Genomic DNA, 18,228 nt, shown 5'->3' with positions numbered 1-18,228 from the left:
TAGTGATGAACAATGCTCCTGTAACATTTAAATCCTTTAGCACCCTTCAAACATTTAAAAAACCAAAGGACATTAATTGTGTAGGCATTGCTTTAAGCTTAAAAACCTTTTTATGCAAGAAATTAAGTCTTCATCAAGAAAATAACTGTTGAAATCTTAATACCTCTCAATGACAGCCACATTTGAAGAGCAATTTTATAGCATAATGATCCTTGTTGCATAATTTGGACAGACTTTTGTTCTCATTTTAATTTCCCATACACTGCTTGCTTTACCATCTCTCCTTCCCACATCGATTAAAAGGGAGAGAGCAAAAGTCAGAAGATAAAAAACATCAAGTTTGGGCCTGGAGTTAAACTTCTAAAGGCTTCAGCACAGCTTCCACTTCAGACATGCAATGGCATATCTGACTAAAGTGTTGGGTGCTTCATGGAATACTTGGGTGGCTGCATTTCCACCTCAGATCCCACTGCAGACACAAGTCCAAAAGAGCAACTTTAAACCCCCACTCATCTTCCACCCAGGACTAGAATATCTAAACTTCCCATTTTTTGATTTTTGTGCTCTTGAGGCACCTAAAATATGAACCTAGCCGAATGATGTGCCAGAAGAAGAGGCTTTTTTCTTTCTGTTTTACCTTATATCAAAGGTTGTCTGAAATTGGAAAAAAAAAATAGACTAGAAATTAGTTCCTTATTCTAAACCTTGCTCCAGTAATGATCTTACAAGTTTCCTCAAAGTAAGTCTATAGGACTGGGTAGACTATAGAATGGAGTTTCAGATTCTTGCTTTATTATCAGCTGGAGGAGAGGTTTAAATTCATCTTTTATATGATTTCATACCAGTTATAGACTTTTCCAAGGAATGAAATGTTCACTTTGTTGTGCCAAAAAGAATCAAACACACATAATTCTCCCGTTAGAAAAAATGTCTAACAATCAGCTGTTACCCTTAGTACATAAATTGCTGGATTGTGATATACAACAGGGTCACACTAGAGAATATAAGTAATTTCTTTAAACTCTATGAAAATCTGTGAAAATTTACATGTGGCCATAAATAAGTAAATAAATAAGGCATCAAATCTTTCTGGGAAACTTGTGACAAGTTTGTGACACAAGACATGTTTAGTGTCTCATCTGACATTTGCTTCAGGGTCTGCCCAAGTCAATGTCTTTGTACTTGAAACTGACAGGATTTCAGCAGATGAGCTGAGCCCTATACAGAGTTTTTGAAACACTTCTGATCTCAGGTATTCTATAAATGTGGAGTAATATAAGAATGATTTTAATTTTCTTTCTGCATGCAGAGTTATACCAGTCTAAAGCTTTTATTTCCTCCCAGGGGAGTTTTATTTACCACCATACTCTAGAACCACAGGTCTTCAGAATGAATGTCCTGTCTCATTAATGCATCCTCAGCATGATTGCTCCAATGGATCAAAAAACATACCTCTTTAGAGAAGAAACCTCTAGTGGGTTTGCATGGCAAGGGTATGGCAGCAGGAGGGCTACAATGAAGGTTTCTATGAGGAGCTGCTAGAAACTTCCCCCATGTCTGACAGAAACAATGCCAATCACCTCCAAGAAAGAACTGCCTCTGGCTGAGCCCATTAGCGACATCTGTAATGCCTCTGGGATAACGGATTTAAGATGGATGAGAAAACTGCTGCAGAGCAGTAGCTGGAGACAGGATTGAGAATATGCAAAGGAAACAGCTCCACAGACACCATGGTCAGTGAAGAAGCAGGGGAGGTGGTGCACTGTGAAATCTCCTGGTGGTCCATTTGAAGACCACGGTGAGGCAATCTGTCCATCTGTTGCTGCTGTCCATGGTGGAACAGATGCCCACATCCAGCTGATGAAGGATCCCATGCCAGAGCTGGTGGATGGCTGAAGGAGGTAGGAGTCCACACTGCAGCAAGCTCCTGGCAGGATCTGTGGCCCCATGGAAGGTGAAGCCCAAGTTGGAGCAGATTTGCTGGCAGGTCTTGATACCCTGAGAAGAAAGGTATGCTGTATACTGCTGTACTTTGAGAGCTGTTCCAAAATCTCATTGGAAAACCTTATTTTACCATAGCACTAGTGAATGTAAAAATTCTCTTAATTTTCTTGTAAAAGCTCTTATCTCTATGGTTTTGAATACAGCCACCTCAGACATTCCATCGCTTCTCCTTCTCCCCCACTTCACTCTCAGATCTAGTTTTAAAAGCACACAACTCAATATCCAGCATAAGCATAACAGACAATTGGGGATACAAGCATCATAAAGTCACCCCAGGAAAATGCCAAATAGCTGTTTATTTTTCCTAACTCAATTTCAAACAGGTGTAATAGCTTTGAGTTGGGATGCTACAACTGTTTGAAAAACTGTAATTCTTATTTGCAAAGTAATTTTTCCTGCTTGAGTCTCTACCTGCAAATAAAACAGAAACATGCTAAAATAGTTCACCAAAAGAATATTAAAATATTTGACAAATTGCGTTGACAAAATTTGGACAATACTGTTGCTTTAAATGTCTCCTGCAAAAGGTAAAAAAAAATTACACACACTTTTTTTTAGATGAAAAAAAAATCCAGTGCATACTATCATAACATGTTTCTTTTTATGTGAATACTGAATAGAAAATACTCAGTATGAAAAATTCAGATATTTTTATCCAGTCACAGCTCCCTCTTGTGTAATTCATCATTACTACAAAAAACGAAGTTGGAATAGAGATTGTTTAAATTAAATTTTATGGAAGTATTTTCTTGATTCCTTTACTCCTATTTTTCTCATATTTAGAGAAATTCAGTGATATTTTAGGGTAGAAACTTTGTATTTTCATGCCATTTCAATGTCAGGACAGATAATAACACTTACAGTAAGTAAGGTTACACTATAACCACATTCAGAGAAATATTACTTTTGTACAATTACATGATTTTGACATCCATAATTAAAATCACAGGCGTTTACTTGAGAAAATTTTCATCTAATCTGCTTTTTATTACTGATTCTGTCTTTCTTCTACGTATTTTGTTAGAGGGGGCTTTTCCGTTTACATTTGGCTGACATTTGGAAGAATTCTATTCTCTTTTTATTCTCTAGCTTTTGTGTCCCTAAGTGTTCAGAGCACTGTAACAACCTGTGTCTAAGCTTTGTGCTAATCCTAGTCTTTTTCTCAGTGAAGTAAGACTTGCTCTAAAACTAGTAACAGAAAACTTGAAAAGCTGGAAAGCTTATTTTTGGTACAGTGCTTTTTCTGACTACTGAGAAAGACTGCATTTGGTTAACGTAGTGTTGTTGGCACTTGAAGAGTTACTCCGGAAGAGCAAAAAAAGCACCCCAAACCCAAATAAACCAGCCTCCCCCGCCCCTCACCCCCATCCCTAAGAAACACCCCAACACAACAACAACAAAACAAAACCAAAACACCAAGGAAAAAAGGAAGCAATTCTTCCTATAGCGACAGAGTGCAAAGCCCAAAATGACCCTGCCTGCAGGAGGTGTCTGAGCTCACTGTACAGAACGGGCAAGGGAACCCAAATTTAGAAAGTGCATGCCAAACTTGGTGCTAATGGTTCAAGTGCCACTCAAAGTGCGGAGTGTGGCGTTGTCAGTAGAAAATACGGGATAAGGGATCACTCGGGCAGAGTGCACAGAGCCCGGGTAATGCAGGGGAGAGCAGCGTCAATGACGGGAGCACACAGGAAGAACATTTATTCTATGCCGATACGCGACGTTCCCTGGCCAGCAGGTAACGGTGGAAGAGCCCAGTTTACCCACAAAACTGCGGTGGGTGGCTGTCTTTATTTGAAACTTCTTCTCGGAAAAAAGAAACTCTTGCTTTTAAGCCTCAACAGCTGAACCATCCCCATTCTCGGCACCACTGGGCCGACACTTATGGGGGCGGGCACGCGTTGGGGATGAGGGCACACGGGATGGAGGAATTGAGAGGATATGGGACGGAAGGATGATGAAGATGTGTGGCCCGAGGGGTAAGGGCGCTGCCACCATTGCCCCCCTCCTGGCCCTTAGGCAGCCAGCGCGATCGCCCGCGGCGGCGCGCGGGGGCCTTGGCTGGCTTGGAGGCGGCGCACGGAGACAGGCGCGGCGGGGCAGCCCCGAGTGGCCGTTGGGCGGCCGGGGCCTGATTTCGAACGGCGAACGGCCCAATCAGAGGCGCGGGCGGGGCCGCGCGCTGGGTTTGAGCCGGGCGGTGAGCGGGGCCGCGATGGCGCCCAGAGGGGTCTGAGGGGCGGCGGGGCCGGGCCGGGCCGGGGGAGAGAGGGCGGGGGGTGCAGGGATGGCAGAGCAGAGGCGGAGGCTGGTGCGGCTGGCGGTGTTGGAGGAGCTCCGGGCTTCGTACGGGATCAAGGTGAAGAGCGGGAGCTGTCTGGTGGCGGCCAAGGCGCCGGGAGCAGCGGCGGCAGCGGAGGTGAGCGGGGCGGGGGAGCTCAGAGGGCTCCGCTTCCCGGAGCCAAAGCTCACACGGGTCCAGAGGCCGGTCCTGTCGCCGGGAGCGCTGGTTCCGGCAGCACTGCCGCTCCCGCAAGGCAGCGGCTCCTGCCAGCTCCTAACAGGGCATCGCTTCCTGTAATGGAGAAAAGAGCTTTTTCCCCCTTTTCTTCAGCGTGCAAATGCTCCAGGGGCCGTTGTATGGCCGAGTTATGATTCAGGAAGGCAATGGCTCCGTGGCGCTGGGTGCCCCCGCCCGGCAGTTCGGGACTCGCGTGTTGTCGGGCAGGCCAGATGGCGAAGGAGATGTGTTCCTCTTTTGTCCGTGGGCTTGCTGGCCGCTCAAACACGCACACTCGCCTCTGATCCGTGCCCGCCCCTTTTTATGCTCCACCGTGACTGATGTCACAAGATCTCTGTGTAACTGGTATGGCACAGAGCTGAATATCCCCAGGCTGAGCTTTCTGCGAGGCTGAGAAGACATCTCAGACACAATGCTCCAGTAATCCTTGGTCAATGCCAACTAAAGAAGTTGGGAAGACATGCTTGAGCTGGGTTGTTTGGAAAGGGAGAAAGCAAGAGTACAGTTAGAATTAGTTTTCTTCCCCTTGTCAATATCAACTATTAATATGGTTCTAGACTTTCCTTTTCCATTTGAAGGCAAGATAATAAAAACTGTGAACAGTATATGTATGTCTTGATAAAAGATGTTTATGCTGTTTGTAGTGCTTAAACTGTATGCAAGGAAGAAAATACTACTGAGCAAGGTAGGAAAAGCTATAGAAAAACATTTGTTTTGCCAAGGGATGTTTTATTTCTGTTATGAGCGAACAGACATAATTTTATTAGCTTTATTATTTATTAACAAGAAATTTAATCACAGCTTCTGATACTTCAAACAAAAACCTAGTGAAGTGAGCATATCAGTTAGGAGTTTTAAATGTTGAATTCCAAACCACTAGAATTTTCTAGTATGTAATCTTGTGCATACAGAAAAAACATTCTCTCTTGGAGTTAATTTTCTTTTTGTAGTTTTAGTAGGAACCTGGAACACAATGACAGATGTGTTGGTTCTCCTTCCTGACTCTGTTATGTTTGTTTTCTGTAGGACAGATTAGATTTGGTCTAATGGGTTAGTTACTGATTAACTGTTTTCTTAACATGGACAGCATGTTGAGTTTCAGCTATGAGTGACTAAGAGTTCGCATTCAGCTCTAAGAACAAACTGGCATGATCCCAGTCCTGGCTGGGAGAGGGGCTGGCTTGCATGTAATGTAAAGATGAATATAAAAAAATGAAGTACAAGTTGTGGGATGTAAAACTTGTTGATGCCATAGGTGAACATCAGTAGTAATAACCGATGAGATTTACTTATTTTCTAATCTGTAACGTATTCTAATGTCTTGCCATAAGGCAGTAGGCATCAGTTTTTTAAGAACAAATGCTGACTACGATGTTCAGAACAGTTGTCTAGTTTGTTCTGTTGAGTTTAATCCTTCCTCAAAGAGCAATCTTGAGGAAAAAATTACTAAAAAAAAAATTTTTTTCAATTGTCTTGTGTTGACTTCTAAGAAAAATAGGATATAGTCAATTTGAAAAATTAAGGTGAAATTCCAAAACAATCTGGTTAATATCCTTACTGATTTATGAGTCCTAGAAGAAACACTTCTTATTTTACAAGCAGTTAGTTGAAACATACAGCAGAAAAGCTTAGTACTCTTTCACAATCATCTAGGATGTTACCTGTAACTAGAATCAGCATTGCTTTAGATCTCTGGAGACAACAGTGATTTTCTGGACAATACCTCTTATCTGTCTTATCTGAAAGACTTTGTTTTTTGTCTTAACTACCCTTATGTAGACTTGTGGAATGGGTGCTGCTTTGTCATATGTAGTTGATTATTACATCAGCTTTCAAATGACATGATTTAAATTTTGTGTTTCAGGGTAAAATCTTTGGAATATCTTTTCATGCATTGCCACAATCACTTGTGCCAGAATATGGTTATATTCCAAGGTAAATTAACAACGTATTTTTGGATTTTGTAATTACTTTGCTCTCCTTATGGTGTTGAACCCTTGTCAGAAGAAGGAATGCAATTATTTGTTCCTGGGGGTTAAAAGAATAGTTCCAGGTGGAAAAGGAGGGATGCAGAAGTTAGACAGGGAATTCAGACCTCTTAGTCAGTTGCATTTCTTTATACTCTTGTCACAGGGGAAATTTTTCTATATATTAAGTTTTACAAAAAATGGCAAAATAGTTTTAATGGGAAAAAACCCAAGCCTTATTCTGAACATCAGAACTATGTTACTGTTCTTTTCTCAGCTTTCTCGTTGATACATGTGAATATTTGGAAGAATATGTTCACACTGAGGGACTTTTCAGGAAGTCTGGATCTCTTGTTCGATTAAAAGCTTTAAAGGTATTCTCTAAAGCTGCCCCTTCTTTCCTTAATAAGTTGCGTTTCACTTGAGCCTGTTTTAATTTTTGGTCTCTTTTCAGTCATATTCAAGTTTTAATACTTGAAGTAAGTTGGTAACATTGCCTGCTTTAATGATAAGTCCAGAAGCTGACAGGCTTCCTCCTTTTTTTTTCCCTTTTAAATATTTTGCCTTCCAGGTGATGAGAATAGTTTGGGACTGAACAAACTCATCAGCAGTTGTGCACACTGGATGCTAAAAGGATATTTGTTTAGCAATGTTCTCTGGGTGGAGGGAAGATGGGAAACCTCTAAATTAACACACATGGTCCAACAACCTTGCCTGCGTCTCACTGTAAATGTAGCTGGGTAAAACAAGACAAGGCTGAAACTAATGATGGAGAAGAGATGACTGTTGTGACATGGGCTAGAGCATTACTGTCTGAATTTAGAAATCTGACAATATGTTGAAGACTTTAAATTGTGTTTCTTATGAAAATTTTCAGAGTAAACTGGATCAAGGTGAAAACTGCCTCTCAGCTGCACTGCCATGTGATGTTGCAGGGCTTCTCAAACAGTTCTTTAGAGAGCTGCCAGAACCCATCCTTCCACCTCACCTGCAGGAGGGCCTGTTCAAAGCTCAGGGGCTTGGAAATGAGAAGAAAACTGCAACTATGTTGCTTTCCTGTTTGATGGCTGACAGAACAATTGCAGCTTTGAGATACTTCTTCAACTTTCTGAGAACTGTGTCCTTAAGGTCAGTGTAGAGGGCATGGTGTAAACAGCTCTGAATTCCCTTAATCGCTTCTCTGTCCAGGCAGGTACTGTAATTTTCTGTGTATAGTTTGCCATTTTAAACTTTCACTAAATTCAGTCATAGTCTTTTATTTCACAAATCCAAGGTTTTCTTTATAAAAACATAATTAAATGGAGACTTGGCTTTGTTCAAGCTTTGTTAATAATTTGATACCTTGCATTCCCTAAGACTGAGGAGATTCTATAATTTCTTGATTTCAGTAACGTAGTTGTGCAATTATCTGGCCTGGAATGATATATCTATCCATTAATCTTGTTATGTAAGCACTCCAGTGAATGGGTCCATTTTTATTTTTTTAACTATATGTGTCTTATTTGGTCTTTTCTTTCTCCACTGTTTATATTCTGATAATTTGAGTTAAAAAAGCCTTTTCTTGTTAAGATCCAATGAAAACAGAATGGATAGCAGTAATCTGGCAGTGATTTTTGCTCCCAACCTCTTGCACTCAAATGAAAATGAAAAGATGTCCTCTAGTACCGAAAAAAAAATTCGCTTGCAAGCTGCTGTGGTGGAAACGCTTATTGACCATGCGGCAGAAATCGGTAAGATGATAAATGCTTGTGTGAAAAATGAGATTCACTTTTTATGTAGATTTTAAGAAACGGGTTTAATAAAAGATAAGACAATTAGGAGATAAGAAAAAAGCAAAGTACGGCTGGCCGGGTGACTTGGCATTTAGCCAAGTCCGCAGACTGCTATTTCATAGGCTTTCTTTTAAATATCCTTTTTGTTGTATCAGTTTGTTGAATATTCATGTTTTTCCATAAACTAGTTTCCATATTCTAGGGATTGTTTTGCTTGGTCCCTCCTTGGGTCTGCCTTTTTAGAGCATGTGTGTTTTTCGGTTGTGTCTTCATTATCACCTCCAGATTGGGCTTTAGTCTATGCTTTCTTCAGATGGTAGATGTTGATAGTTGGTATATCAATAGCAGAGTCTTCTTAAAATGTTCATTGGATTTTTTTGATGTTATTTTAGCCAAACAGATAGATAGTTTAAGCATACTATATCACTACTACCACTATGCCTAATTTTCTTTACTAACAGCAGAAATAAAATCTTATATCCATACCACAAAGTTATTAATCATATAGCACACATCTTGCGAAAAGCCAACTTTATAATAGGCATTTATAACACTTGTCAACGTGTCTCAGGGCACCAACCTGTGTGCAGCTCTTCTTTTCGACTTTTAAGAATAATTTAAAAAATACTTTTCAACTATTCCAGGACAAGTACCAGAATTCATCTTGGAAAAGATTCCTTCAATGTTAGGTGTTGATGTCTTTCAATCTACTCCCTCACTGTGGGGCCAGGAAGACAGCGAAAATGAATCTCCCAGTGAGTGTAAGAGGAGAAGGCACCGAAGTGTTGGGGGTAGGTATGTCTTGTGAAACTTTCAAAACTAAAAACAGAATAGAGACTTCAGGTAGTCTGATCCTTGCTTCTTCCACAAGCAGAACAGATGTCTTCAAAACTGGTTTGATTTGATTTGTAAAATCTATATTACTTCAGTAATCACATTATTATATGTTTACTCTGAGTTTTCTAGTCTGCTAAATAAGGTATTTTGGATTTGTGTAACTAAATTAATACTCTGGCTTTTTGTTGAGTCAACTTCAGATCCTGTTGCAGAAGGCTAAAGGGTTTGTTATTGTTGCTATTTTTGAAATGGTACTTTAATATATACTTTGAGAATTCAGGTCATGAGAAAGCAGAGATGCAAATGGCAAGTGTATTTTGAATTAGAGTAGCTAATTTTTGTTTTGAAGTGTAAATCTGACTTGCATATTATTGGATACTGTGTGTTCTGGTACCATGGATCTTGGATTTTGGATGAGGTTTTTTCAGTTTTCAACAGGATTGAGTTTGGGTTTTTTTGCCAGATATGGGCAATTAAATGGTACATTCTCAGTTCTGCACTCCTAGAGATAATACTATGGAACATGTATGTTTGACTTCATTCAAATCCACTGCAAAGGCATCTTTTATATATTACTATAAAAACACAGATATTTATTTAGCTCATGTACCTAGAGTATTAAACCTGACAGTAGTTGAAATCAAGGCTGTATGACTGTATGTTTACCCATGGCATGGTTTTTTGTGTATTGTACTGTGAACTGCTCTGTTTGTTGGATTTTTTTGTTTGGTTTTTTAAAATAATTTTTATTTTAAGGAAAATAGGCTTTCAGCTATTGTGAAAGCAATAAAAACTCTGTTCGTGGGAAGATTTGGGTTATAATATTCTGTACATGAAACAACCATTTAAACCGATTTGGTTTCTGCCTCCCTGAAAAAAAAAAAAAAACCAAAAACCAAAAAACAAATTAAACTTGGGTTGAAAACAGAGCAAGACAAGCTTCAGATTTAAAGTTGATTGCTCGGTGTGTCTTGCATTTCAGATATTGTTAGTGGAGCATTGAATAAATTTAAATCTAACAGAACACCCTCCACTACACCTCAACAAGACAGAAGCGGTAGGTATTGGTGTATTTGTACTGGGTAAAGCCCGTGCAGTATCTTCTGGATTTGTTAACTATATTCAATAAGTTTTTTTTACTAAAGAATTAGAACTTAGATAAAAATTTAAATTGTTTAAAATGGACTATAGATACATATTTATTGAGGATACTGCATTTACTGTAATTCTTGGAGCAGCTACAATCACTGCAGCAGTGAGCTGTGTGGTTTAGCTCACTTGTGCTTTCTAGCTAATGAACCACTAAGGCTTCAGTGCAGTAGTGCGGCATTTTATCATCTTTGGAATGAATCTGCGAAGACTAAAATTCTTTCACACTTACTGTCTCTAAAATTTACAGAAGATGACTATACATTTACTTCCTCCTAATACCTATATTGTTTTATTGATGTGTGGGTTTGGATTTTCCTTTCTGGTGCTCTAAACTTGGAAAAAATGCAACAAAATAAAAAATCAAACCCTAAGCTATACTGATTGCTTTGCCTGTTCAAAATGCATGCACTTTGGCTAAGCTTTCGCAACAAGTTTTTTCAGAGTTAAAAAAACCTCAAAACAGCTGTTTAGTTTACTAAACTCTCCAGCTTTTAGGCTATTACTGCAAATTTGATTTTCTTAATTTCAGTCCTTTCATCAGTGACTCCAGTGGTCCTTACTCCAAGTACCAAGCGGAAGCTTCCAACTGATTCCTCTCAAGGCCTGTCCAGCAAGAAGAGACGATCTTTCAAGCATAGTTTTGCCTTTGAGTTTTTACCAAGTAGCATATTTAACAGCAGCTCAACACCAGCATCAGGTACAGTGCCATCACTCTTTCCTTGCTCCTTGGAAGTGGTTGTTGGTGGCTTTTAATTTAAGAGTGGAGCTGTTTGTTCTTGTTAGACAGTCACTCATGCTCACTGCTGAAGTGTTCCTTGCACTATTTCCCCATCTTGGAAAATATGTTTATGTTCATTGGTGACTCATGTTACATAGATTGAGTAAAAGCCAAATTCTTTCTTGTTTTTAATGTTCTCTTAATATCTCTTCTTGCAATCCTGATATCCTACCTTTTTTTTTTATGTATCAGGTTATACTCCTGTTTCTTTCTTGGTGCACAAATCCCTGAGGCTGCCTATGCTTCCAACCTTTTGCAAGTTGTAGCCTTCTGTCTCCTAAATGCTTAAATAGCTAATCTTAGCTCTATGTGAAATGTAAATGTTACTTTTATAAAGCTTCTTTCTTGTGTCACTTCTTGTGTTTTTCTCTAGATGCTACATCTCAAAACTCTAGAGAAAATTTTACTTTCGTTTGACAATGCTTTAGTACTACTTTATTCTGCTAGAGTGCTTCCAACCATCAGGCTATTCTGAAAATCCTGTTTTATTTTTATTTGGTTCTTTAATATGCTGCCAACTGAGTGGAAGGCTATTTCTAGATTGGCTGTTTTGCTTGAATTTCTTTTTCCCCTCAAATTAGTGTTATAAAACAGTGCTTTTGTTATTAAAGAATTTTCATGTTCTCCATGAAATTCTTGTTTTTATGGAAAAGCAAAACAAAGCAATGACATTTTATAAGGATAGCAGTGATGCAAGTGTTTCATAAAATATCCGGTAGTAAAAAAAGCAACTCTTTTCTTCATTGTTGCTTTAGCTGTTCTGGCTAGGTATGTAAAAAAAAAAAAGCACACTGCAAATAATAATGAGACTGTTTAATTTTTTCTTATTGAGCTCTTAAATTTGAGAAACGGATGTGATGATAAACATGGAAACTTAATTTGAGGTAGTGATATCTGTAGCATGTGATTAATTGCATTCCTGCCCTTCTATGGATGCTACAAGCAACGGCTTTGTTTCATTTTAAAGTGGAAGTCAAAGTAGTTTCAAGCCAGCACTCTACAAAATAAGCAAAAAAATTGTGCTTATGTTTAAAAACCTGTTCTTTATTGTATTAACGCATAAATCTTTATCTGAAAAACGTGACTATTTTAAGTTCATATACAAATCATTTTGTCCCTTTAGTTCAGTTCGAAGCAAGTCCTTGTCTGTGTCTTGAGTCATCACAAAGCTCATTATCTCCTTCAACCACGGGTGAAAATCATGTGCCCAGTACTGGGAATAGAAGAAGTAAAAGACTTGCAAGCAAAAAACTATACAGGTATTAACTCTCAAAACCCAAAGATAAGATGGAAAGATGTGTCTAGATCCCACACTGTCTCAAAAGTACACGTTTTGGTAATTTTTTATAGTAATCTTAAAACCACCAGATCTCCTGATGTTGCAAAATTTGAGCTCAAAACAAAATAAGATCTGGTATAGCTCTCTGTGCTTATTAAAGAAAGGTGGGCAAGAAAGCAATATACAGTTATTTCCTCCAGTTTTACTTAAAGAAATGTCAGGATGTTTTCATTGCCCTCCTAAAGAGTTTATGTCCCTTCTTCCCTTGTGTCCTTCCAGGGCTGAGTCAGGAAAGACAGGTTGTTTTTCTCCAAAGATAAGCAGAAAAGAAATGGTTCGTAGGTCTTTACGCTTGAAATTTGGTTTGGGGAAAAGCAACAGAGAAATGGTAAGTACTTCTCATTAGACTGCAGATTTTAATTCAAAGTTTGGGGCACCGCTTTTCAGGAGCAGGACGGATGTATTTTGTAATGGAGGGATGGATCCAGTGTTAATTGAACCTGCTTGCTGTCAAGTACAAGAAGCTTGAGGTTTATTTGCATAGCAGTAACTGATCAGCTTGTACTGTTTGGTTGGCATGGGCAAGATGCTGAGGGAGGGAGCAGCTGACCTGAACTGACCAAGGAGCAATTCCATGCCATGTAATGTTAAGTTCACCAGTAAAACTGGGATGGGGATAATTTATGGAAAGTAGCCACTGCTCAGAGGTTTGCTGAGAATTGGCCTGATTGTTGTAAGTGATGACCTTTGCATCATGTGTGGATTTGGGTTTTTTCATCTGTGGGTGTGTGTGTCCCTTTTCATCTTTCCAATTCTCTTCCTCATCCTGTTGGGGAATGGGGAAAGCAGCATGTGGCTGGGTGGGAGCTTCCCTGCTTGGTGGGATCAACCTACCAGGCTTGTGATCACTGGGTCTCACAGTTGCTGAGTGTCCAACTGGCAGAGCCTGCGCACAGAGTCTCTGTTCAGTGTGATTAAGTGTGCCTGACTGCAGGGAGCCTGTTCCCCACTTAGGTCTGCAGAGAATCAAGGCAAGAGGAAGTATGGCCAAGAAAAGGCTGCTGTGGCTGATTTGTGTAGTGGTTTCCTGAAGCTTCCTCTGTAAATGAGATTCCAAATGACAAGTTTGTATAAAAGCAATTAATGTTTTTTGTTTGTTCAAGAATATCACATCAGGATGTGCAGCTGGCAATAGATCAGAAAATATTGGAAGGCGTCTTGCAAGTCAGCAAGGTTTGGAAAGCAGAACTGAATGTGCAAAAAGAGATGTACTCTTCAGCCCATATGTTAATGAAAAATTCCCTAAGAAAGGTATTTGCCTAATCAAATATATTAGATGGGGAACGCTCTTTATTTACTTTGCAAAAGCGACTTTATGGATAAAAGTATAAAAGCAACTGGATTAAAAGTATGCTTCTAGCTAAGTCACAAATCACTTGTTTGTTAATAGCTTTTTGGGAAAAAGAATTGGTCTAAAGCAAGCTTGTGTTTCTAGTTTATTTTTGTAGCTCTCTTAGTTAAACAAGAGGGGATGCACAATTTTTCTTAATATTATAACCTTTTTTACATTTCTGAAATTTAAGGGCATAATGGCATCTTTAAATTCAGCGCTGCTTTGATAATTATTTTTTAGTAAGAATTTTGTCTATAGTCACAATAAAATCACAATAAAATATTCTTAAACACTGTGGTATTTATTTTAAGGTTCAAGGAATGTAAGCAAGTCAGAAGAAAACTTGCTAACTCCAAAATGTCACAATAAAGTAGTTCACCGAATGTCATGGAATAGTCCCACTGTTACGGATTCTCAGGTGATCAGCAAGAATGAGCAAATTCTGCCTGGACGCTCTGAAATGGGAGTCAGCTCTTCAGAATCTGTTTTGATATTTAGAAAGCCACCAGTTATTCCAGATGAATTCAAATCTGCAACTGTAAGCAAACAAGACAACAACTTGGAACTTGTGTTTTGTGAAGATGAAAGTAATTCAACTACAGAAACATTACTGAAAGTTAAACAAGCCTTCTCTGCTTCTGGGAGTATTCTTCACAATTTGATGGGTGATAAAAAATCATCCCTCTCAGCTGTAGCAAGTGAAACATTAAATGAAACTCCATGTCCCTCAGGGCTCAGTTCAGTGAAAGAGTTGTTAGCAGAAGAAGTTTCTGAAAATCTAGCAAATGTAAAATGCAGAGAGCTGTCGCACCAATTTAATCAATCTTCTGCTGCTGATAAACAGCAGTCAAAAAAAGAGGAAATGGACATTTTGGAGAAAAGAAACTTCAAATCTTCTATTGAGATTGAACTTCAGGTCCCAAAACCAGCTACAAGGAAAGTAAAAGACCTTTCTATGCCTCAAGTACTATCCAAGGAAGATAAGTTTACTGTTGAGAACAGTTCAACAAAAGATGACTTGCACAAATCTGATTTCTCTGGAAGAAAAGAGGAAATGGAATTAATACACTCAGAATCAGCTGAAACCTGTATGGTGAAGTGCTGTAATTTGGAAGAGGGTACTGCTAAACCTTCTTTGGCAGGACAGCTGCCTACATCACAGTTGCCTAAATCACAAAATGAAATGGGCAACCAGTACTTGAAAGCTGAAAATTCAGATAAAATTTTAACTAAAACATCGACTGTTTCTGACCATGGGAAGGTTTCAGACCACATACAGTGGTTCAACCAGCTTTCATTAAATGATCCAAATTGTGCAAGCAAAACTAAACCACCTCTGAAGTTTCAACGTACTCCGGTTAGGCAGTCTGTAAGAAGAATGAATTCCCTTTTGGAGGCTAGCAGACAATCTGTAAGCTCTCAGACGGTTAAATCAGTTGGTGTTGGTTCACCACTTGTTAAATCTTTGAGCTATGATTCTGCCCTATTCCCCTGCACAGGAAAACCCTCAAAGAATTCCTTGCTTTTGCCACGCAGGAGTGAAAGCACACGTGACCAAATTTCTGCAGCTCATAAGCAGCTGGACTTGACGTCCAAATCATGTTGCAGACCATTAAAGCCATCAGACAAGCCTGATGTTATTGCTGGAATCCATGAACAAAAAGCAACTGTTCATCCATCAAAGTCTGTTTTGGAAGATCTGACCAATCATGAAATGGTTAAATCCAGTTTGAAAGGGAATGCAAATATAAATATTCCAGGTGCTGCCCTAGAAAAATCGATGCTCACAAGAAGTGCTTCAGGAAAAGAAAGAGTTCGTTATAGAGGCTCTCCAAAGAATCCAATATCTGAAGTAAAACTGCTACCAACTGCAAAGCCAGTAGATTTATAAGACCAAATGTGATGGCTAAATGGCTTCTTTGTAACTTGGTTAACCTTTGGAAAATCTAAATTTGTATTTTTTTTTTCTAGCTCTTTCTATTTTTAATTTTTCATTTGTTTTAAATGAATGAGTTGTGAAGATGTACAAATAGCAATTTGTTTCATGTTGAGGTTTTCTTCATTTACTGAAACTTCTGCAAATGCTAGTCAGTTCAACTAAGTGAATTTAACTTATAAAACAAAAATAATCTGGTAATCTATAAATAATCTAACACAAATGTTTGTGTTAGATCTCACGTTTAGATTATCTCAGCTTCTAAAAACATGCTGCATCTCCCAAAACTGTTCTTGCAGTATTTAGATTTAATATCAAGTTCAAAAATAATTCCTCAATTATTTAAAACAAATTTAACAGACCTATGAAAGGAAGTGTTTTAATGCTGAGTATCAGTAGTTAAATTTATTTACTTTTTAGCTTTACGTGTATTGTAGCACCCCTTGGTACTACTAAGTTGGATTTCGTATGAGCTCTTATTTCGAGACAATGTTTTTTGTTTTGTTGGAGTAAATTGGGAGCATATTTTACTTGAGTAGGTAAATATCAAAATATAATCCACGTGTGCACACACTGGAGAACTATTAGAACACATGGAAAACAAATGTGCAGTTTATTCAAGAATTGAAAAGTCTTAAAACTTCATCCAGTGTTGTGTAGTAGGTACCAAGTATTTTCAGTTATGAGTAATGTTTTATCTTAATATGAGAGGGGAGTTTTAACTTATTTTTCAAGCTGTAGAATTATGTTAGCTAAGTGGTGCAGAAGCTGGGTTTAGATGCAGGAAGTGTTGTAAGAGATGAATGTAAGAAGCCATAGCGTGTTAAAGGTTGATTTGCACAAGCAAATGTTTACATCTTTTGGAATGAAAACTGTTTGTCTGTCATCAGTTGTAAAGTTATTTAAGAGTAAACACTTGAAACCGTTCATTAGCTTTTTCTATGTGTGAATTGCTTATTGGCAAAATATTAGAGCTGAAGCACTGGATACTTTTGGTTTTAATAAAACCATTGTGTTTGCCCTTTTTTGAGCTTGCTCTTCTACAATGACTTGGAAAGTTTGGTTATGCTGTTTTATGCAGACTGTAAACACCAAAATTAGTAAATCTGAAAATACTGAAGCCAGAAGTAAATCTCTTCTGGCTGTCCTTTTTGTTCATCTCAGCTGCGTGTTGGTAATTTTCATAACTAGCAAAAGGCACAAAGTAGCATAGTTTATCAGCTGTAGCCTTCTAAATTTCTTAAAAGGGTTTGTTAATCAAAAGAATAGTTCTTTTCTGTTCCCTGTCTCCATCATCATGTATCCACCAAATTTCAAGTTGAACTGGTTGATGTGTGGGAACCTCCTACCTCACTCTTCTTGCTACATTACTGTAAAGTCTAATACCAGGGAGCCAGCCATTAAGAGATCTTAACCAGATTTCTTGGTGTTGTGGCAAGCTTCAGTTTCATGAATTAAAGAATATCACAGTTCACCACTATTCAAAGCGGAAGCTGCTTCTCTTGGCAGCATGCTCCCACCTCCTGCCTTTAGCTGGTGCTGGCAGGTCCCTCAATAGGCTGAGCAGGCACCAGAGTGCCATGTTTTGGTGCTCATCATCTCACTGAGAAAAGTAAGGATTAGCAAAACAACTTCCAGCTGTCATGGCTCAGGCAAGGAGGTAGGAGCTGGAAATAAGACAGAAGGAGATAAAGGCAGTGTCAGGAAGAAAATAAGGTCCGACTCCTGTAACAGTGACATGTCACATTGCTTTTTGTTTAGAAGACGAAGATTAAGATTGTCAAAGCTTCATTAGCATTCAAAATATTTGGTACATATTAACCATGTGTCCTATGTGGAGCAGTATGCCAGTTTTAATCATCCATGCAAGCTAATCTTGAAACGCCTGCTTAGATTCTTAGGGGGAATTTGGTAGGGCTCTGACAAAGAAACCTGTAGTAGAAAAAAAAAGTTTGGGTTCTGTTTTTAGAGATTTTGGAGAACAGTTTGGACGTACGTCCCTTTATACAGTTATATTTTGCAGAAAGACACACTCGATGCCAAGTGGAAGATCGTACTGCTTAATCCTGCAGGTTAGAGCTTGCATAATGTACTGGGATCAGCAAAAAGAGAATAACCTGCATGTGCAAGTGTAGTTCATGGAACTGTTGTGGTTTACGGCGTATAATGACAGAGAGTTTCCTGTGGATAGCTATACTAAACTGGGATGCTATGCATTCTAGAGAAGGTGTGATACATAGAATAACCTTTAGGAGCTACCGTTTTGCCCAGTGCTGTGTTAGATGAGAGACTTCATTTATCAAGACACTTGTAGTTAAGTTCTTGGTAACCTCCGCTCTGGATGATGTCTAGATTGATGTCTAGATGTCTTATCTGCATGTAGCCTTTTACTTGCAAATCCTTGGAGATGGTTGCCGTGTTGCTACCCTGTAAAGCTGCAGTTAGGTAACACTGTCAATCCCGTAAATAAACCCCTGTTCCTATTATTCTAGAGAGAGAAATCACAGCAGGAAGATGGCTACTGTCCCAGTAATATGCAATATGATTTCTGTCACCGTTAATGCATCAAAACCGTTCGTATCATTTTCA

General features: G+C 38.9%; 1 protein-coding gene across 2 annotated transcripts; it reads left to right on the top strand.

Moving 5' to 3' along the window:
* The first annotated feature begins 4,256 nt into the window (after positions 1-4,256).
* ARHGAP11A (Rho GTPase activating protein 11A) lies at positions 4,257-16,669 on the top strand. Of its 2 annotated transcripts, XM_066321427.1 has the most exons (12): positions 4,257-4,423; positions 6,390-6,460; positions 6,770-6,866; positions 7,370-7,620; positions 8,062-8,222; positions 8,909-9,055; positions 10,084-10,158; positions 10,783-10,950; positions 12,155-12,290; positions 12,590-12,698; positions 13,474-13,621; positions 14,015-16,669. In XM_066321427.1, exons 1-12 carry the CDS (start codon positions 4,292-4,294, stop codon positions 15,592-15,594), a joined length of 3,075 nt encoding a protein of 1,024 aa, XP_066177524.1. In that variant the 5' UTR covers positions 4,257-4,291; the 3' UTR covers positions 15,595-16,669. The 2 variants fall into 2 exon arrangements, with proteins under 2 accessions (XP_066177524.1, XP_066177525.1); XM_066321428.1 differs by lacking the exon at positions 10,084-10,158.
* The last annotated feature ends 1,559 nt before the right edge of the window (positions 16,670-18,228 follow it).

This window comes from Sylvia atricapilla, chromosome 6 (assembly GCF_009819655.1).
Source record: "Sylvia atricapilla isolate bSylAtr1 chromosome 6, bSylAtr1.pri, whole genome shotgun sequence".
Classification (NCBI taxonomy): Eukaryota; Metazoa; Chordata; class Aves; order Passeriformes; family Sylviidae; genus Sylvia; species Sylvia atricapilla.
The sequence above is the reverse complement of the archived record's forward strand: the minus strand, read 5'-3'. Positions and strand labels throughout refer to the sequence as shown.